At 38.1% G+C, this 17,439-nt stretch overlaps 1 protein-coding gene across 1 annotated transcript in view; it reads left to right on the forward strand.

Moving 5' to 3' along the window:
• The window catches only part of SUPT3H (SPT3 homolog, SAGA and STAGA complex component), a 232,164-nt gene extending 230,255 nt beyond the window's left edge, over nt 1-1,909 (forward strand). Inside the window, exon 11 of the mRNA XM_035895129.1 lies at nt 1,745-1,909. Coding sequence (XP_035751022.1) covers nt 1,745-1,909 — 165 coding nt within the window. The remainder of the gene's footprint in view (nt 1-1,744) is intronic.
• Nucleotides 1,910-17,439: the final 15,530 nt, after the last annotated feature.

Genomic DNA, 17,439 nt, shown 5'->3' on the forward strand with positions numbered 1-17,439 from the left:
TAAAGGGGGCCTATAGGAAAGATGGGGAAAATCTTTTTAGTAGGGCCAGCTGTGACAGGACAAGGGGTAATGGCTTTAAACTAAACCAGGGTAGGTTTAGACTGGTTATAAGGAAGAAATTCTTTACACTGAGGGTGGTGAAACCCTGGCAGGGGTTGCCCAGAGAGGTGGTGGAGGCCCCATCCCTGGAAACATTCCAGGCCAGGTTGGACGGGGCTGTGAGCAACCTGATCTGGTTAAAGGTGTCCCTGCTCCCTGCAGGGGTGTTGGGCTGGGTGACCTCTAGGGGTCCCTTCCAACCCAAAACATTCTATGATTCTATGATTCCATTTAGAAAGCCTTTAGTGAATCCCAAAATCCTCTCTGAAGACTTTTGCTTTCTCCTCTTCTTTTTTATATAACTTTTGATTAAGATTTGTTTCTGTGGCTGATTTCCATTATAGTTCCTGGGAACAAGAGTTTAGCTGGAGTTGTAGTTTTTGATACATTATGTTTCACTGGTTTTATGAGTTTATTTTAAATGCCTAGTGTTTGTCTTAATGCCTTTTGAAATAATTATATTCTAAAAAGTGCACCATTTTAATGAAAAGTTCTCATGACTTATCCAATCCACTTTGGTTAGATATACTCTGGATATAACTGAGGCATTGAGACAAACGAGTTAACTTGGTGAAGAATGTTATTCTTAGTCCATGAAGGCCCGGTCTAGCTGAAAATATTTGAGTTTCACATTTCCTTTATGAACGTCAATCAGCAAGGGATGAATCTGCCATCGTATTATGAATAATTCTGTGTGTACACACACAGGCTCCAGTGGACTCAGCACTCTTGAAAATAAAACATTTTGTAAAAAATATCCCAACTTTGAAAGCATTAGTGTATAGTATAAATGTATGAGGGGACTGTGTATGTGTGTACATTAAATTTCAGTGTATAATTTAAGTTTTTGTCATTCTTAATACATTCACTAATACCGTTTTCATTAATTTATTACCAAACAGCCATCATTCTGATAAGTCATCTGAATTCTGGCAAGCAGCTGTGTCTAGATGGAGCCTAAACCAACATTTCAGTTTGACTAGCAAGGAGAAAAGAGTAACTTTTTCTTTTAAAATCCTGGAGAGCTTTTTGTAAAATCAATGGACCAGTAGCAGTGAATTCTTATTTTTCCTATTTAGGGTCCTTAATCCAAAAAAGTCTTTTGAAATTTGAAAACATTCCAGTTTGAGGTAATTAAAATATTTTTTCATCCCTCTAAAACCATTATGTTGCATGTTTCATCTGCAAATTTCAATCTGATATTACTCAAGGTGATTTTGGTGTCAAATTGCTTTCCACTTTGGGTACTTGTTCAATATTTTCCCCACCCCTTGACATCATAATGAGAGCCTGAAATGTTTTAAAAATAGTTTCTGTGGTTATTGCAGTATGACTTAAATGACCCTTTCATTTTAGTTTGAACATTTTCTGCTCTTTTCAATTGCAACATACAGCAGCACTAGGTGAAAGATTTAAGAGGACAAATATGGTGTTCTTTGGGTCTCTTAAGCAAAGTTCATGTAAAAGTCCTCTTTGATTTGTTAATAGCTTTTTTTCTTTAATGTAGTGTGTGGCAGCAATGATGTGTATCCTCAGGAAAAAAAAAATCGGTCCATTTTATAAAGGTTTATTTTCATACTTTATGCACTGTAGGTCTGTTGTGTGTTTTTGATTTAGTAACAATTTATGTGTTTTTCTGTTGCAGAGCACTGCAGCCTGTGGTATAGAGGCTCAAAGCGATGCCATCCAGCCCAGCCACATCAGAGAGGCCATTCGACGCTATGGCCACAAGATTGGCCCCCTTTCCCCATTCACAGTACGTAATAACAGAGTTATAAAAAGTTATATTTATAATCTTAAAGAACTTTGATTTTCAAGTGGTCAAATGAAGAAGCTTTGGAATTGTTGAGAGCAATTTGTGGTGACTGTAATTTTCTTTATAAAAGTGGCATAATTCTCTTGGGAAATAAAACTTAGTAATTTCTGTCTCTTTTTGGAAAGACAAAAAAGTTTTTTTTTCTTTTAAATATTATTTTCTTTCAATTACAAATTATGCTTTTTTGTTAGTGCTTGAATTTTCTGTTTTTGCAAAGTTTAGGTTTACAGTTATTTTAAATTATATGTATTCCAATATGGTGAGGAGCACTTTATATTCTAAAATTAGCTGTGTGTCAGATACTGCTCCTATTGGAAGTTGAACTCTCAAGTGACACATTTACGGTTGGAGAAAGAAGAGAACGGTTTCTTTAGACAACTTTGAACCTCCACTAAAATGTAATAGAACTGAGCTTGTGGTAAAACGCTGATGGGTTATGAGGTTTTGCCATCGTTTTTTCTATGCAAATTGCAAACCCATTGTTCAGAGCAGCCAAACGAATTCTTTATTTAATTTTCTCAGCTGATAAAAATTTGAAAGTAGTCTGTCTCCAATGTCATAAATTGGGGTCATTGTCTTCTGATCTGCTGCTCTATGTGCCATATATCCTTGCTTACCTCAGAATATCTGCATTTAGGAAAGAATGACTGTCAAAGAAATCATTATAGGAAAAACAAAACAAAACAAAACAAACCCCACCAAACTAGATCTGAGCTCCTAAAAATCAGGAAGAAATTTTCAGTTTCTGGAGAGATTTTAGGAATGGAAAATTATTCTGAATTTGGAGGAAATTAATCTACATAAAAATTATGTAGAAATATATGAGGACCATAAATATCAAGTAAATAGTGGGACTTGGCTTCAGAAGCAAGGAACAGGAAAAAATAAGAGTAAATGAGTATGTGAAGTTATAATTTTCCTAGCATCAAAACTGATCAATGCTTTTATAAATGGCAGCAAATGTTTGTCTTATTAATGATAGTTGATACATATTTGCAATGAATTCTCTTTACATAATTTTATCTCTCTCTTTTGCCACTCACAAATGCTAGATTAATATCATGTAAAGCATAGGGTAGAGTTTCTACTCCAAAATAGAGAAGTGTCTTTAGCAGAAGTTTGCTAAGAGATGTAGCTAAGAACATGGCAATAGCTTCTGATAGCAGAGAATGTGTTTAATTTTATTATAAAGAAGTAAAGAGTTCACATAAATAGTTAGAGAGGGAGGTCTTCCTTCCTTGACCCTCACTAAAAGTAGTTTGGTTAATTATTAACCAAAGTTTGAAATTCCTCTGCAGGCACAAGATGCAGTAAAATACTTGGGTTTGTTTGGGGTTTTTTTTATGTCCTGTAATCTTGTGAACTTCCCAAACAGTACAACTAACTGAACAATTGAATTTGTTGACATCACCTACTGTCAACGTGGTTGATGAGATGAGCAGATCTTGTTCCCTCTAAACAAGCCAAGGGAGAGAGAGGGAATCTTGAGTCATCTTATAGATGCATACAGAAGTTGTACAGCTGTAATACGATTCCTTTTTTTTAATGAGAAAGTTCAGGAAAAGCATTTTGAGCAATACTACAGAGTATGCATTTAGGTCTGCCAATCTGCCCACTTTTCCGGTCAGCGCCCTCATTGGGAGTTTTGGGGACAAACATTGCTATCACAGTTGTCCAGAATTAAAGTACCCCAAACTTCCTGTAAGTTCCTTACAGTTGCAGAAAGTATGAACATAGATTGATGCTTCCTTTGACCCTACCTTTTCGTATTGAAGACTCTTACACTTTTGTATTAAAAATATTATTTCTAGGCATTTTGAACAGCACTGCGGCAACACTTCTTTTGCATGACTTCGGCTTTCTCCTATTGCCACTGCCTTCACAATAGTTTCTTTGTGTATTTGCGTGACCTCCTAGGATGACAGAACCAGGAGGAAAGGTGGCTTTACTCAATGTGCTTCCTGTGATTCTGTGGTGACACTTCAAGAACTGCAGAGAGAGATGGGTATCTGTCATTAGATTCAGTGAAGTCATGCTTTCAGCTGTTTCCACCCTTATAACTAACCTAAAGGTCATGCAGAGAAGTTAGGAATATACATTTGCCTATCATCTCTTCCATTTCTCTTAAGCCTGTTGATCATTCTTCCACATCAGATCTGATTTATAGTCAATAGGTGCCCTCACAGAGTTTGCTGTAGGTAAGGAGGAAGGCTTTTTCTGCATGTCCAGGTATTTTATGCGAAGTTTTCTGATGGCAGTTTACTGGTCATGTTAACAGTCCTACTACAGAAGCGAGGGAAAGAATGAGGATAGCTCACGGAAGAAACAACCATTTTTGTAAGCTTTATACATGTTCAGTTCAGTCCCTAAAATGTATAGATTAGACTGAACTTTAAGTAAGACATAGGTCTACATTCTTATAATACTAACAAGAAAAAAGTGCAAGTCTGCTAATGCCAAAATGCTATATTACTCCAGTATAAGTTTATGATACTTGTACAGGAAAAATCAGTCCCAGAAACCTAACCGTGTACATAACTATCCCAAAGAACATGATGTGTTATGAATATACAGGAAATCTCATACCATAAATAACAGGCAAAATAAGTTATCCAATGTGTTCAACAACAGTTTTTTTGAAAACAAGAGCATGTTACTCCTCTTGAGTGCTGACCATTGAGGAAAGATTGGGGAAGGAAAAATTAATCACTTTAAACACTTTCCTGTCTTCCAAAGTAATATTACATGAACTTTAGCACAGTACAGTTATTGGGATTTAATAAATTATTTTAATTTTGTAGGTCTGTGCTATTCTGAAATTTTCTTGGATATGTGACTATCGAGCAGTAAGGAGGATTTACAGAATTTTACCCTTGCTGTAAATTAGTAAGAAATAATGGACAGCTCTGGACTATTTTTTCATTTTAAATAATTTCCATCTCATTCCAGCCAGTCATATGAGGCAGAGAACAAACATTTTCTTTTTCATTTGAGAGATCATTTTTAATTTAGCTAGAGGGCTTTTTTTTTTGGCTTTTTGCCATACTGCCTAGTGTGAGGCATTCAGTAGTGTCCCCAAAATTCACTGTGTCTCATTTTTAATTTTTATGATTTAACACCAGTTTTTGAAGGACTTTAGCATCTGTACAAATGGATTGAGTTTAAATCAGTGGTACATCTGGAGAAATGAATAAAAATCTGGACCTGCAAAGTATCTGATAATATTTCCCCATTTAAAATTGAGCAAAGCAATGTTCTCTATATGAAAAATCCCATGCAGGTAACTGCAGTTTAAACCAAAACCAGGCACGAATTTTATACTATCTTTCATATTAAAATACAGATTTTGTCAATTCCCTTCTTTCTTTTTTTTTCCTTCCTGCATTATAGTTTTTAATCTTTTTTTTTTTTTTCTCACCTACTTATTGTTTCGCACCTCTGGTGAGCCAGGACTTCTCAGTTCTTAGACTAAAGCTAATTTCTGCTCTGTCTGGAAACTTACACTCAGTAGTGGCAAAACCCATCTATAATTGCAGAGCTAGATGAAGGTATAGATATTTTACTAGATTGCCAGCTGGGAAGCCATCCTTGTTTTCTCCAGATTCAATATCACACTCCAAAAATGTGAAGACCCCCTACCTTCCTTATCCTCTGTGGGGTTACAGGAAGGGATCTGCCTTGCTTTAAGACTTGATTACCAGTTTTTTTCAGTGATGTCTCATTCATATTTGACCCAGGTACTTGCCCATGCACACTTAAAGCGAACTCTCCAGCAGGGCCTCTGTGTTTGAATCACTCTCCATGGAGACTGCGATGTATGAGGCCTTGATTCTGCTCAACTGAATAAAATTTACTTGTTTCTTTGGCACAGTTCACAAGAGGATATGAACTGATAGGAAAGTCTTCTCCTGGTCTTGTATTTATCCTACCAGTACACAGCCTTCATTGTGGTGTGCGTTGTTTGGCTTTTCCTTAGATCATTTTTCCATTCCTCAGGGCCATTCTCTGTTGAGAGCAGAACAACCAGGTACACCAGATCAGAGGACCATGAGAACCTTACACATCTAGGTATTGGCTCTAATCTTGTCTTGGCAGCGAAGTGGTGTTTTCGTAAAGAAAATTCCATGTATGGGGGACTGACTTTGGGATGGATGCATTCAATATGAGGTTCACCTGCGCGCAGGCTTTCTTCCCTCAGCACCATCAGTCATGGTCTCATATTGAAGCTTGTTGTTGGAGGAGACAGTGAGTACATCTCATAGGTTGGTTCCATTCCAGGAATTCCCGAAGTCAACCTTCCCATTTTAAATGTAAAAAAGAAAGTAGTTCATATCCAGCATCCCTCTCCAATATGTTTCTCTAGTGAAACTGTCTGACAGAGACCTTGCCCTATGTTCCAGTTCCTCATGTGGAAAGAAGTTATTCCTCATTCAGGAAGACAAGTTATCTCACTCTTCCATATGCCATCTCACAGCTTCAACACCAGGTTGTTCTCAGTGTTAGGGTTCTCATTGCTTAGATCCATCTCTTACACACTGCTGCTCCAAAGGATTAAAGGAAGTGAGTTTAGTTTTCTCTACGCTTTCATTCCTCAAGTCTGTAATTTTAAACAGGTGAAAGATTTTCCATGAGTAATGTTGCAGTGCAGTTGGTGGCTGTCTCTCCACATCACCCATCCTTGGAAGGTTTTTCATTATGTGATAACGCATCACTGTTACCTTTCTTTCTTCTAGTTTGAAAACTCATCGCCTAGCAGTTTTGGTTCAAATACTAAATTTCTGAATACAGCAGACCCTTGACAACTTCCAGGCTATTGGTTATTACATCAATCTATAAAAATACCCCTTCTAGTGTCTTCAAAGACACCAGGGGAGTGTTTAGATTCTTCTGATACAGTTTTTCCCTCAGGCACCATAGAGAATAGCTCAGGCTTCTGTCTAAAGTTATATCATGGTTTTGCACTACCTAGAAAAAAAAAAATAGGCTATGTCAAATAGTTCCTGTTACTGAGACGTAAGATTGTTAATATACCTCCTCTGTGTTCGGCTAGACACATGCTACCAGACCTCTACATCATTGAAGAGTATTTGTTGCAGAAGTCTTTTTAAATATAGATTGCAGGGGGCTACTCAGTGCTCCATCTACATTTTCAACAAATGAAGACACAGTGGTCATTGTTATTGCATGAAAACTCAAAGGTGTGCTTCTATGTCTGGGTAGAGAACTGTGTCGTTGGAGTCATGCGCTGTGTGAATATGCCTGAAAGTAAGCCCTTGAAGAAGGGGAGGTTAATTTTCTGTAATGGATTTGCATATATTTTGGTTGTATATTTTCCCATCTTCCCTGTCTTTTCTCATTTTTTTTCAGACTCCCAGGAGGAGAGAAACAAAGGGCTTTTGTGGCAGGTTAGCCAATGCAAAAAAATAACCATTTATGGCTAAGAACCCACTTGACAGGGAATCATAGAATCCTAGGTTGGAAGGGACTTCAAGGATCATCTGGTCCAACCTTTCTAGGCAAGAGCACAGTCTAGACAGGATGGCCCAGCACCCTGTCCAGCTGAGTCTTAGAATCATAGAATTGTTTAGGTTGGAAAAGACCTTTAAGATCATCAAGCCCAACTGTTAACCTAACCCTGCCCTCCCACCACTAAACAATGTCCCTAAGCACCTCATCTACCTGTCTTTTAAATACCCCCAGGGATGGGGACTCGACCACTTTCCTGGGCAGGCCATTCCAATGCTTGACAACACTTTCAGTGAAAAAATTTTTCCTAATGTCCAGCCTAAACCTGCCCCAGTGCAACTTGAGGCCATTTCCCCTTATCCTATCACTTGTTACCAGGGAGAAGAGACCGACCCCCACCTCACTACAATATCCTTTCAGGTAGTTTAGAGAGTGATAAGGTCTCCCCTCTGCCTCCTTTTCTCCAGGCTGAACAACCCCAGTTCCCTCAGCCGCTCCTCATAAGACTTGTGCTCCAGTGCTCAAAAGTGTCCAATGTGGCAGAGTCAACCCCTCCCCTGGGGAGATTATTCCAATGGTTGACTGTTCTTATGGTGAAAAATTTCTCTCATGTCCAATCGGAATCTCCCCAAGAGCAACTTGTGTCCATTCCCCCTTGTCCTCTCCATGTGACTCTTTGTAAAAAGGGAGTCTCCATCTTCTTTGTAGCTACCCCTTAGGTACTGGTGTGTGGTGATGACATCCCCTCTAAGCCTCCTTTTCTCAATGCTGAACAAACCCAGTTCTCTCAGCCTGCCCTCATACGGCAGGCTTCCCAGGCCTTTGACCATCTTGGTGGCCCTTCTCTGGACCCCTCCAGCCTTTCCACATCTTTTTTGTACGGCAGGGCCCAGAACTGTACACAGTATTCCAGGTGTGGCCTGTCAAGCGCTGAGTAGAGTGGGATGATGACTTCTTCATCTCTGCTCGTGATGCCCTTTTTGATGCCACCCAGCCTCCTATTGGCCTTTTTGGCCACAGCAGCTCACTGCTCACTCATATTGAGCTTGTTGTCCACCAGGACCCCCAGGTCCCTTTCCACAGGGAATCGTAATGGCTCCTCAATACTTCAGGAAGGAGCTATTCCTGAATACACTAGGAGTCATTTTGTACTCTTCATCGAGTGTTTTACTGGTTATGAATCTAAGATTACACTTACTGCTTTAGTCTTCTGGTATGCTTTGCTTCCTTGTGTGAACAGGTTTCCCAAAAGAATTGAGGTGTGTTACTTAAATGCTGTCATAGTGGGCTGGTGACTGTTTAGTCCAGAACCAATTATGTCACTATCGGAGAATTAATGTAAATTGTTCTAAGAAGTGAATAAATAAATATTTCAAGACTGTTAGGTAACTATTAGCTTTGTTGGATGGATGTTTTTTACAAAACTAGAGATACTGAGTATTTTCAAGCATTAAACCAATTATAGAGGTGAACAGCACTAGTAGCAGTAATAATTGCCATGACACTTGGATTTTTATAACACCTTTGTTATGGACATCTCAAACTGCAAACTTTTTGCCGGTAACATCCATTGAGACTTTCTCTTGATAATGTCTGACATGCTGTGTTTGGCCATTTTCTCTGAAAGAATTGCAATGTATTGTATCTTAGGTCTGTGACACCAGAATGGGGGACAAGGGAAAGGCAAGAGCAGAAATGAAGCAAAATTTCTTTGAATATGCATCCCGGGATGCTTATTGACTGTGAGAAACTGTTGCCATACAGAATTCCTCCTAGAACCTGTGTCTCATGGAATTGCATGCCAGTTGGCAGGTCATGCTGACTGATTCTGGTAGTGAAGAAACCAAAGCACGTTATGGGATAATGGATATTCTCTGACTCTTGCAATATAAAAAGGAATTTGGAGCTTACACCCAACGTGGGGATTGCACAGTTTCTAAGTTCTCCACCCTAAAGTCCAGGATATTAGTCATAGAATCACAGAAAGGTTTGGGTTGGCAGGGACCTTTAAAGATCATCTATTCCAACCTTCCTGCCATGGACAGGGACATCTTCCACTAGATCAGGCTGCTCAAAGCCCCATCCAACATGACCTTGAACACTTCCAACAATAGGACATTCACAACTCTGAACAACCTGTTCCAGTGTCTCACCATCCTCATCTTGATCAGACTCTTGCCATCTTCATTCTTTCAGCTTTGAGAAAGAGTTGACCCAGGCTGACTTCTATTCAAACATTCAAAATGATTTTGCATTCCACTGCAGTTTGAGGCATATGTGCTGGAACCCTCTATTGCTGAGTTGTACTGACGTGTTTCGTGTTTTATTTTTCATTTCACTGAATCTTGCTGGTTTTGACTGGTTGAACCTTGATGGAACTGAGATGAATCCCATCAGTTTTAGCTGCCAGATGCAAGCATACTTTCTTGTCAAAGTAACTAGATTTCTGAAGGAAATCATGTGAAGAACTTCTATTTTGTGGAACACTTCAAAATTCTAGTGTTACGTCTAAAATGGAAAACCTGAATATAAGTACAAGTTTTATTTTTGCTACTGAAAAACTCAGTCTCGTATATAGAATTTAGATTTTATTTCTGTTTAAAAAGCAAATATAGGAGAATATTTTATTAAAAAATCCACATTATTTTGGGGCTATTTTCTTAAGATGGTTAATAATATTTGTAAAGCATGAACTATGATATTTTCTTTTTTGCTGTTTCGTCATGATTGTCCCTCTCTTCCATCTGATTTGGTGATGTGTTCCTAATAAGGCAGCTTTGGAGGGAGAGTTAAGCTGTGTAATTTATTCTTTAGCAGCATTTGATGCATGTTGGTTTGGACAAAAAGAGCACTTTGAAAGTTTTATAATCATATGGTAAATGTGAACTAACATTAAGCTAGTGAAAATGATCCGTTTGCATTTATTTTGACCTTAATAGCTATGTCAAAATGACTAACATAATTAGAGCATTTAGGTTTTGTCTCCAAGTGCAAGCCACAATGGAAAGCAGCAAGTGTACCCTAGATTCTTCTGCATTGTATCATGTCTAAGCTAGTCTAGACATATATTTTATCCATATATTCTCTACTAACAGTATTGTGTAGTACTCAGCATTGCCTACTTTAAATAGTGGTCCAGACTTTCAAGGAGCAGAGAAATAAATAACTGATTTAAAAAATAGCGCCATATAATTTTGCAAGACGGGAGTGGGAAATATGTAGCTCTTTGTCATGTGTGATGATGCAGTTCCATGTGCTGTACCTGAATCAGTTTCTCTGTGCATTTAAGTTAAGGAAGTGAGACATTTACGTGTATCAATTCATTGCAGGCTAAACCTCCCTTCCTTGGTCACGGAAAATGGGAAAATTGTTTACATAGGATTAACAGACTTTTTATGTTGAAAGATGTATTTCCATTTGGATACAGAATTAGTACATATGAATATTCTAATGTTTTTGTATAACATCTATTTGTAATTGTACTCTTCTACACACATTCTTTTTCTTACTATTCATTTAGATAGTTAAGGAGTAGAATAATCCTGAATCATCATCAGCAGCAGATCGGTCTAACCCAGGACCTCAAGTATAATGATATCGGTATTACAACCCTTTACATGGAGACTATAAGCACATGATTAGATTACTTCATGGTTCGTTCATATTAGTTGTTTAACCATTACACACATTGAAGTGCGACCTAGAATGAAAAGAGCAAGAGTATTTCTTCTCTTAGATGTACAGAATGTATTTGAGTTCAACTGAAAGTCAGTGAGAAGTCATTTTGAGAAAGAGCAAATTGCTGTATCTTGTAGCATGACCTGGGTACCTCCCTCTTTCCTCATAAAACTTTGGTTCTGGACTCTTACTTACTTTACAGCATGGCAGCATCATTGATTTCAGTAAGATTCAGGATTTAAATGACATCAAAGTCAATAGCAAACCAAATTATAACAAGCTCAATCTTTCTACAGACTGGCCAAAAAAGTAAAGTAATAATAATATGTTATATACAGATTAATCTAAAAAGCTCATCTCTGTAAAGCGCATTGTGAAAACGATCTGCAGCCTTGACTGGGCCTATAGGTATAATCCTAATAATCTTCCTAATATTATTCTAAATAATAATATTTAGTATGCCAAGGTGTTCACGGAAATATCATATGGATATTTCTTACCAGGAATACAAGCATAAACTCTAAAGAGAAATTATTTTAAAATATTTGAATTGATTGTATTTCTAACAGTTGGAATAACAAACAATAAATAATTCTTTAGAAATATTCATTCTGTGATCAATATATAGTAATTACCTGAAATCTTGGCATGAACAGTAGTAAGTAGTACATGAACAGTTTTTAAGTAGTACTTGTGACCATGAGAGAGCAACCACAGTAAAAAATACAGGTAGCACCCTCTAACCTGAAATTAAGAGTGGTCAAGCTACAGCAGTGGAAGACCACAGGCAAAAAGAATACGAAAATGCTTCCAAACCAGATTCTTTGTCCCCTCTAGCTTATGCCAGTTCTGAAAAGAAATGTTTTAGATGTTTAGTTACAGAGAAACTGAGTTTATAAATGTACATTGTAGTCCTGCACAGACCTGTTGAAGACAGTGGCCATTATTCAGCAGCGCACGTGTGTATAAATGGAGCACCTTGAATGAACAGAGGGTATAACCAACTTCTGTTTGGGTATTTACTTTTGGGGGAGAATGCTCCTTCAGGCTCCAAGTCGTTTCAGTATGAAAAGACTTGCTAGTCTAAACCTTCTCTTGTTAAAAATTTCATTAAATTGCCTAAGCATCATAAAACAATAAATATTTACAAAGCCATGTTTATGATATGCTTGTGACATTCCCTGCATGAAGAACATGTAACACCAGAGAATGCTTTTTGGCAGAGACTTACATTATTTGGGCCTTATACAGCCCTGCCTATACTGTCACAGGTTCTTAAAAAATAAATGCAAGTATTCCATGTAGAATTCAATACAAGTATGCGTAAATAATAGTTTCACAATCAAATTATATACTTAATCAAGACCTTTCTGATTTTTTGAAAGTGCTCATTATTGATCCTGATTGAGCTCAGCTTTTATGCAAATGCTTAAATCCATTTCTGTTGCAAAAAATACTGAAGTTCATCACAAACCTTTAGTAATTTCAATTTAATAAAGATGATATTGAGTCTACTGTAGAAAACAAACCTCGTGGAATAGTAGTTGAAGACCTGATGAAGTTGAGCTTGTGAGAAACTAAACCAGCAGATTCTGGGGGTGGAAAGAAGAGAGGGAAACTTTGAAAATCTAAAGGATAGCGTGTCAGTATGATATTTGTGGAGATAAACAGAACAGAACATTATGAAAAGCAAGGGGTTTTTAGGTGCCTTAAACATAAAGAAAAATTCAGCTTCACATTTGGTCCGCAACTTAGTCTTCATAACTGAAAGAAATTTCTTTCTGCATATTTCAGACCAAAGTAGCAGTGAGAAGTAGTTCTGGAATACAATCTTTAATAATTGCTTCAATATACGCAATGTGGATACATTACCTCTGAATTTTTCTAAAGCACTTGAATGATAAAATATTTTGAATGCTGTTTCCGAAAGAAATTAGGTACATAGAAAGCAAATAAAAAATCTCTGATATTTAGGGTCCTGTATATTGCATGCTGCCCCTATTGATATTCAAAATCAGTTGACACTGATCTTGAGAAAGTTAGGATTTCATTCTTAATAGGTTTTCAAAAATGAAATGTATGTATTTATGTCAAAAGGCATTTGAAACCTATTCCTGTAGTTATATATTCCACTTCTGATATAGAAAAAGTCAAATTGACATTTTTATTGGGTCTTCTCATTTTCGAAAGCAAAAAAAAAAAAGCATTTTATTTCATTAAACAGTTATATACTTATGATGTCTTTGTCTATACTTCAAGCTATTGTCTGTAGTTATTTGTTCTTCTACAGTGTTAACACTGCGCATTTGAAAAATGTGAGTTATTATTCTATAAACCCAGTAGGAAGTCAAATCGCAGTTTGGAAATCTTGTTCCCTTCTCTCCCAACCCCCCAACCCAGGGTTCCTCCTTTCAGATTTATGAAAGAAAACATTTCTTTCTGTAAAAGGTTTTTGTATGCCAGCATCTGGAAGTGTTTATTTCAGTGGCGTGTAATCTATCTGTGGATTTAGTTAGCACCAGACCCCCTTTTGTGTACTCCTGACTTAAAATTTTTATAAATGATCTTGTTGAATTTGTGCCAGTGTGCACATGGTTTGGCTGATTGCTGCATATATCCTTTACCTGCCAGTCACCTTTGATTTATATTCCTTCCCGTCTGCTTTTGCCTTCCAAAAATGGTGCCACTGAACTGTCCTCTAAATCATCTTATTGGATAAATTACTCCAAGATGAGATGGTACAGTTTTGGCCGCCTCCTCGACAGAAGGCATTCCTATAATCCATCCTTGCCCGCCCTGTGTAGAACCATTCAAAAAAGAGAACGAACAGGGGAAATCAGGCTCCCTCTTCGATCTGAGCACTATTTCTTCCAGTGCTATTCAAAAATGCAAAATCGGACGTTTGATTTATGTAGCTCTTAATACCGTCTGAAGACGCACAAACTGCTTGAGAATCTTTCACATACCCTCTCCTGAACTGAACTTCTTCATTATAGGAGTTTAATCCCGAGAATATGGTTATACGGTTTTCTCCCAGAAGGATTAAAACGTGGAAGAATAGCGTATTTATTGAAGCATTTCATTTGGAATACATCATACAATATATATGACAGTCCTTTCCATGATAAAAATCCCCATTGGCTTCCTGAAACTAAACAGCTAATACTCCTTCAGAATAACAACAGTTCTGTAAGCTTTACTTAATGACATTACTAATTTGGAGAGTTTTATGAAGTTTCCTGGAGAAAGGCAGGTGGCTTGGCAGTAATTTAAAAGGTTCACAATTTGTGGTAGCGGTTTCAGGGGGTTTCATGTTTCTAAAGAGGGAGACCAAGCTGCATATTGCTTAAGAGTGTCTGACACAATGATGTATCATTTTGGACTAAGTTTCCAGAAGTTCGTTGGTCATTAAATGTGCTGCTTGACTTTATATTGCAGTTTCCCAGCTGTCTCTACTGGGGGTAATCTTAACGCTCAAACAGAATTTATTAATGAAGGCATAAGCTCGCAGTACTGATGAAACAGTAAGTTGCCCAGATGATTTTATTAAACAGGAACATAGATTTTTAGATAAGACAAAAATGTCATTTAAGTAGATTTGAAAAGAACTGGCTCATTTTCTGCCGAGCACTGGGAAAGTATTTACAAACGGTCTGGATAGTATTTGATATCCTGTGGGGACATTTAAAATTCTTGGATTGCACATACATCAGTGTCTTACTACACAACACAGTACATGAATTGTTGCGAGCAGCGCGCGGGGCTTTCAGGCAGCGTGGATGTGGTTCTGTTGAGGTAGGAGACACTGGCATGGAAGGACTCTGCTAATGCAGTTTGCACAGCCGTGTGGAGCGTCGCTACTCCGTTGTGTCTCTGCCTCCTTAAGCACGTTGCACTGGAGCTACTAAAAGAAATGTGCATCTTGCCAAATATAGGAGGCCGCAGTGTAAGATTGTACTACTTTTTATATATAACAATTAAAAAAAAATCAGATTTAGCAAATTATTTTACTGGCTTTGTTAGTGGGAAGATAATAAGTAAGCTATGAAGTTTGCAATCACCTGAATCTCTCATATAAAACAAAGCAAGTCCTAATCTCGTAAGCCTTATGTAATTCTTTTTTTCTAGCTGTATGGCCAGATTCAAGAGAGACATTTTACACGCAGTTGTACTGATGTAAAAGGATCAGAGGATAAGAATGCATTACTTTTTAAATGAAGTGTATATTCTTATATGCCTCCTGAGGGGCTTAAAAGACCTTAGTATAAATGAGAATCTGACTTCTGGTACAGATTGGAGACAATCTAACATGTAATACAGCTAATGCAAATATGGATTTCAAGGGTAAGGTGAGCAAATGTACTTCTAGAGGAGATACTAGGGAAAAAAAGGTAACTTAATTAAGTGTTCCAAGATGCTACACAAAGGGAAGACATATAAACATGCCTATCTTCTATAATTTACATTAATTTTGGTAAAGATAGTGACATTGCATCCATGTGGCATGTACATTCTGGTACAAAGGTTAATAAATAGAAACTTGATAAATGAAGACTCTTAAGAACAACATGTTTTTTTCTCACTTACCATTGCTCAGAATAACAGTGCAGCTCCCTGTGGGTTTCCTGTTCTTGTGAGTCTTTTAGATTTTGGACAATGTTTTGTACTTATACCATTACATAATACAAGTTGGGTTGTTGTATTCTGCACAATTCTTCCAGGTTCCCCTTGAAAATGAGCATTCGTTCATATTTTTCTCCCGGAAAGATTTAAAAGTGCTTTATGAACTCAACCTGCTCCTGTTTGTCAGTTCACCTATAGCGGGGACTGAGCCAACTGGGAGGTGAAATGCAGCAGCTGTGTACGTCAGCCAGCAGCAACGTGGCGCAGCCTGGTAGGACAGGATGTGAGCTGTCCCGATGAAACATTATAGAGCTTTAGGATCATGTAATATAACTGCTTGAGTTGGAGTTGATCTATGGTTAAAGAAAATTGCATGGAACTTAATTTCTTGTGAGCAGGGTCTCCATTTTAGATGTTATTTCCACCACTAACACTTGACAGACTTGTCCACTTGTATTGAGCTTGGATAGAAGCTATAGCTGGGACATCTCTCGCATCACTGACGTCACTTTGCAAATAAAGAGTGTAAAATCTCTAACAGGGTCACTCTGGAAAGGAATAAATAATAAGCTGGGAACACGAGGACCAAATGGACAATTTTTTAACTTTTCACAGAATCACAGAATGGCAAGGGTTGGAAGGGACCTCGGGAGATCATCTAGTCCAACCCCCCTGCTCAAGCAGGTTCTCCTAGAGCATGTTACACAGGACTTCATCCAGGTGGGGATTGAATATCTCCAGAGAAGGAGACTCCACAGCCCCACTGGGCAGCCTGTTCCCATGCTCTGTCACCCTCAAAGTAAAGAAGTTCTTCCTCATATTCAACTGGAACCTCTTCTGCTTCAGTTTGTGCCCATTGCCCCTTGTCCTGTTTCTGGACACCACTGCAAAGAGTCTGGCTCCATCCTCTTGACTTCCAGCCTTAAGATATTTGTATGTGTTGATGAGGTCCCCTCTCAGTCTTCTCTTCTTCAGGCTGAACAAGCCCAACTCTCTCAGCCTTTCCTTGTAGGGGAGATGCTCCAGTCCCTTAATCATCCTAGTTGCTCTCCTCTGAACTCTTTTTATTATCTGTTATTTTCCATTCTAGTTGCCTGTTCTCTTGTTCATCAAGTCCTATGATAATACTCAAACTTGAGCACCTGTTGAGCTAGGCATTGCACACAGGAGAAGACAAAAGATTTCTGAAGTTTAAAGAGGGACTTTGTGTTCTATTCCTGTCCATTTATCATGCCCCACGCAGTGAGGTGTCAGTTCCCATTTAAATCTTTGATACCACTAACGGCAAAACCAAAGTTGTTTAGCGACCAGTAGTACAAATGATCTTGATGTCCTCTGGTTTGTGTCCTCTGTGCTCTCTATCCCCCACAGCAATGATGCTCGTTCTCCCCTTATCCCTCTGATAACACCTCCAGGCAGCAGAAGGCAACGCTGCTGTATGGTTCTTAGAAAACCTCACCAAAGTTCTCCTTTTCTCCAAGCTAGACCCATTTCCAGAAGCCTGACTGCACCCTTTGGTAGTGCTTGCAAATATTTCTCCAGCTGAATCAAATGAAAACACTGAGCTTGAGGCAACTGAACACATTTTATGAATTTCAGTTTGGGGTTCCTGTATTTCTTCCTTTCCTTGAGGTTTTACATTATTCCAGCTTTCTGACATTAACTTCAAGGTTGTGTAAACCTCAATTCAGTAAAGCAATCATCTGCTTAATTTTTAAACTATAACTTCAGTCTGACAAAAGTGCGTGCTAAATTGA

Source organism: Egretta garzetta, unplaced genomic scaffold (assembly GCF_000687185.1).
Source record: "Egretta garzetta isolate BGI_Z169 unplaced genomic scaffold, ASM68718v1 scaffold235, whole genome shotgun sequence".
Classification (NCBI taxonomy): Eukaryota; Metazoa; Chordata; class Aves; order Pelecaniformes; family Ardeidae; genus Egretta; species Egretta garzetta.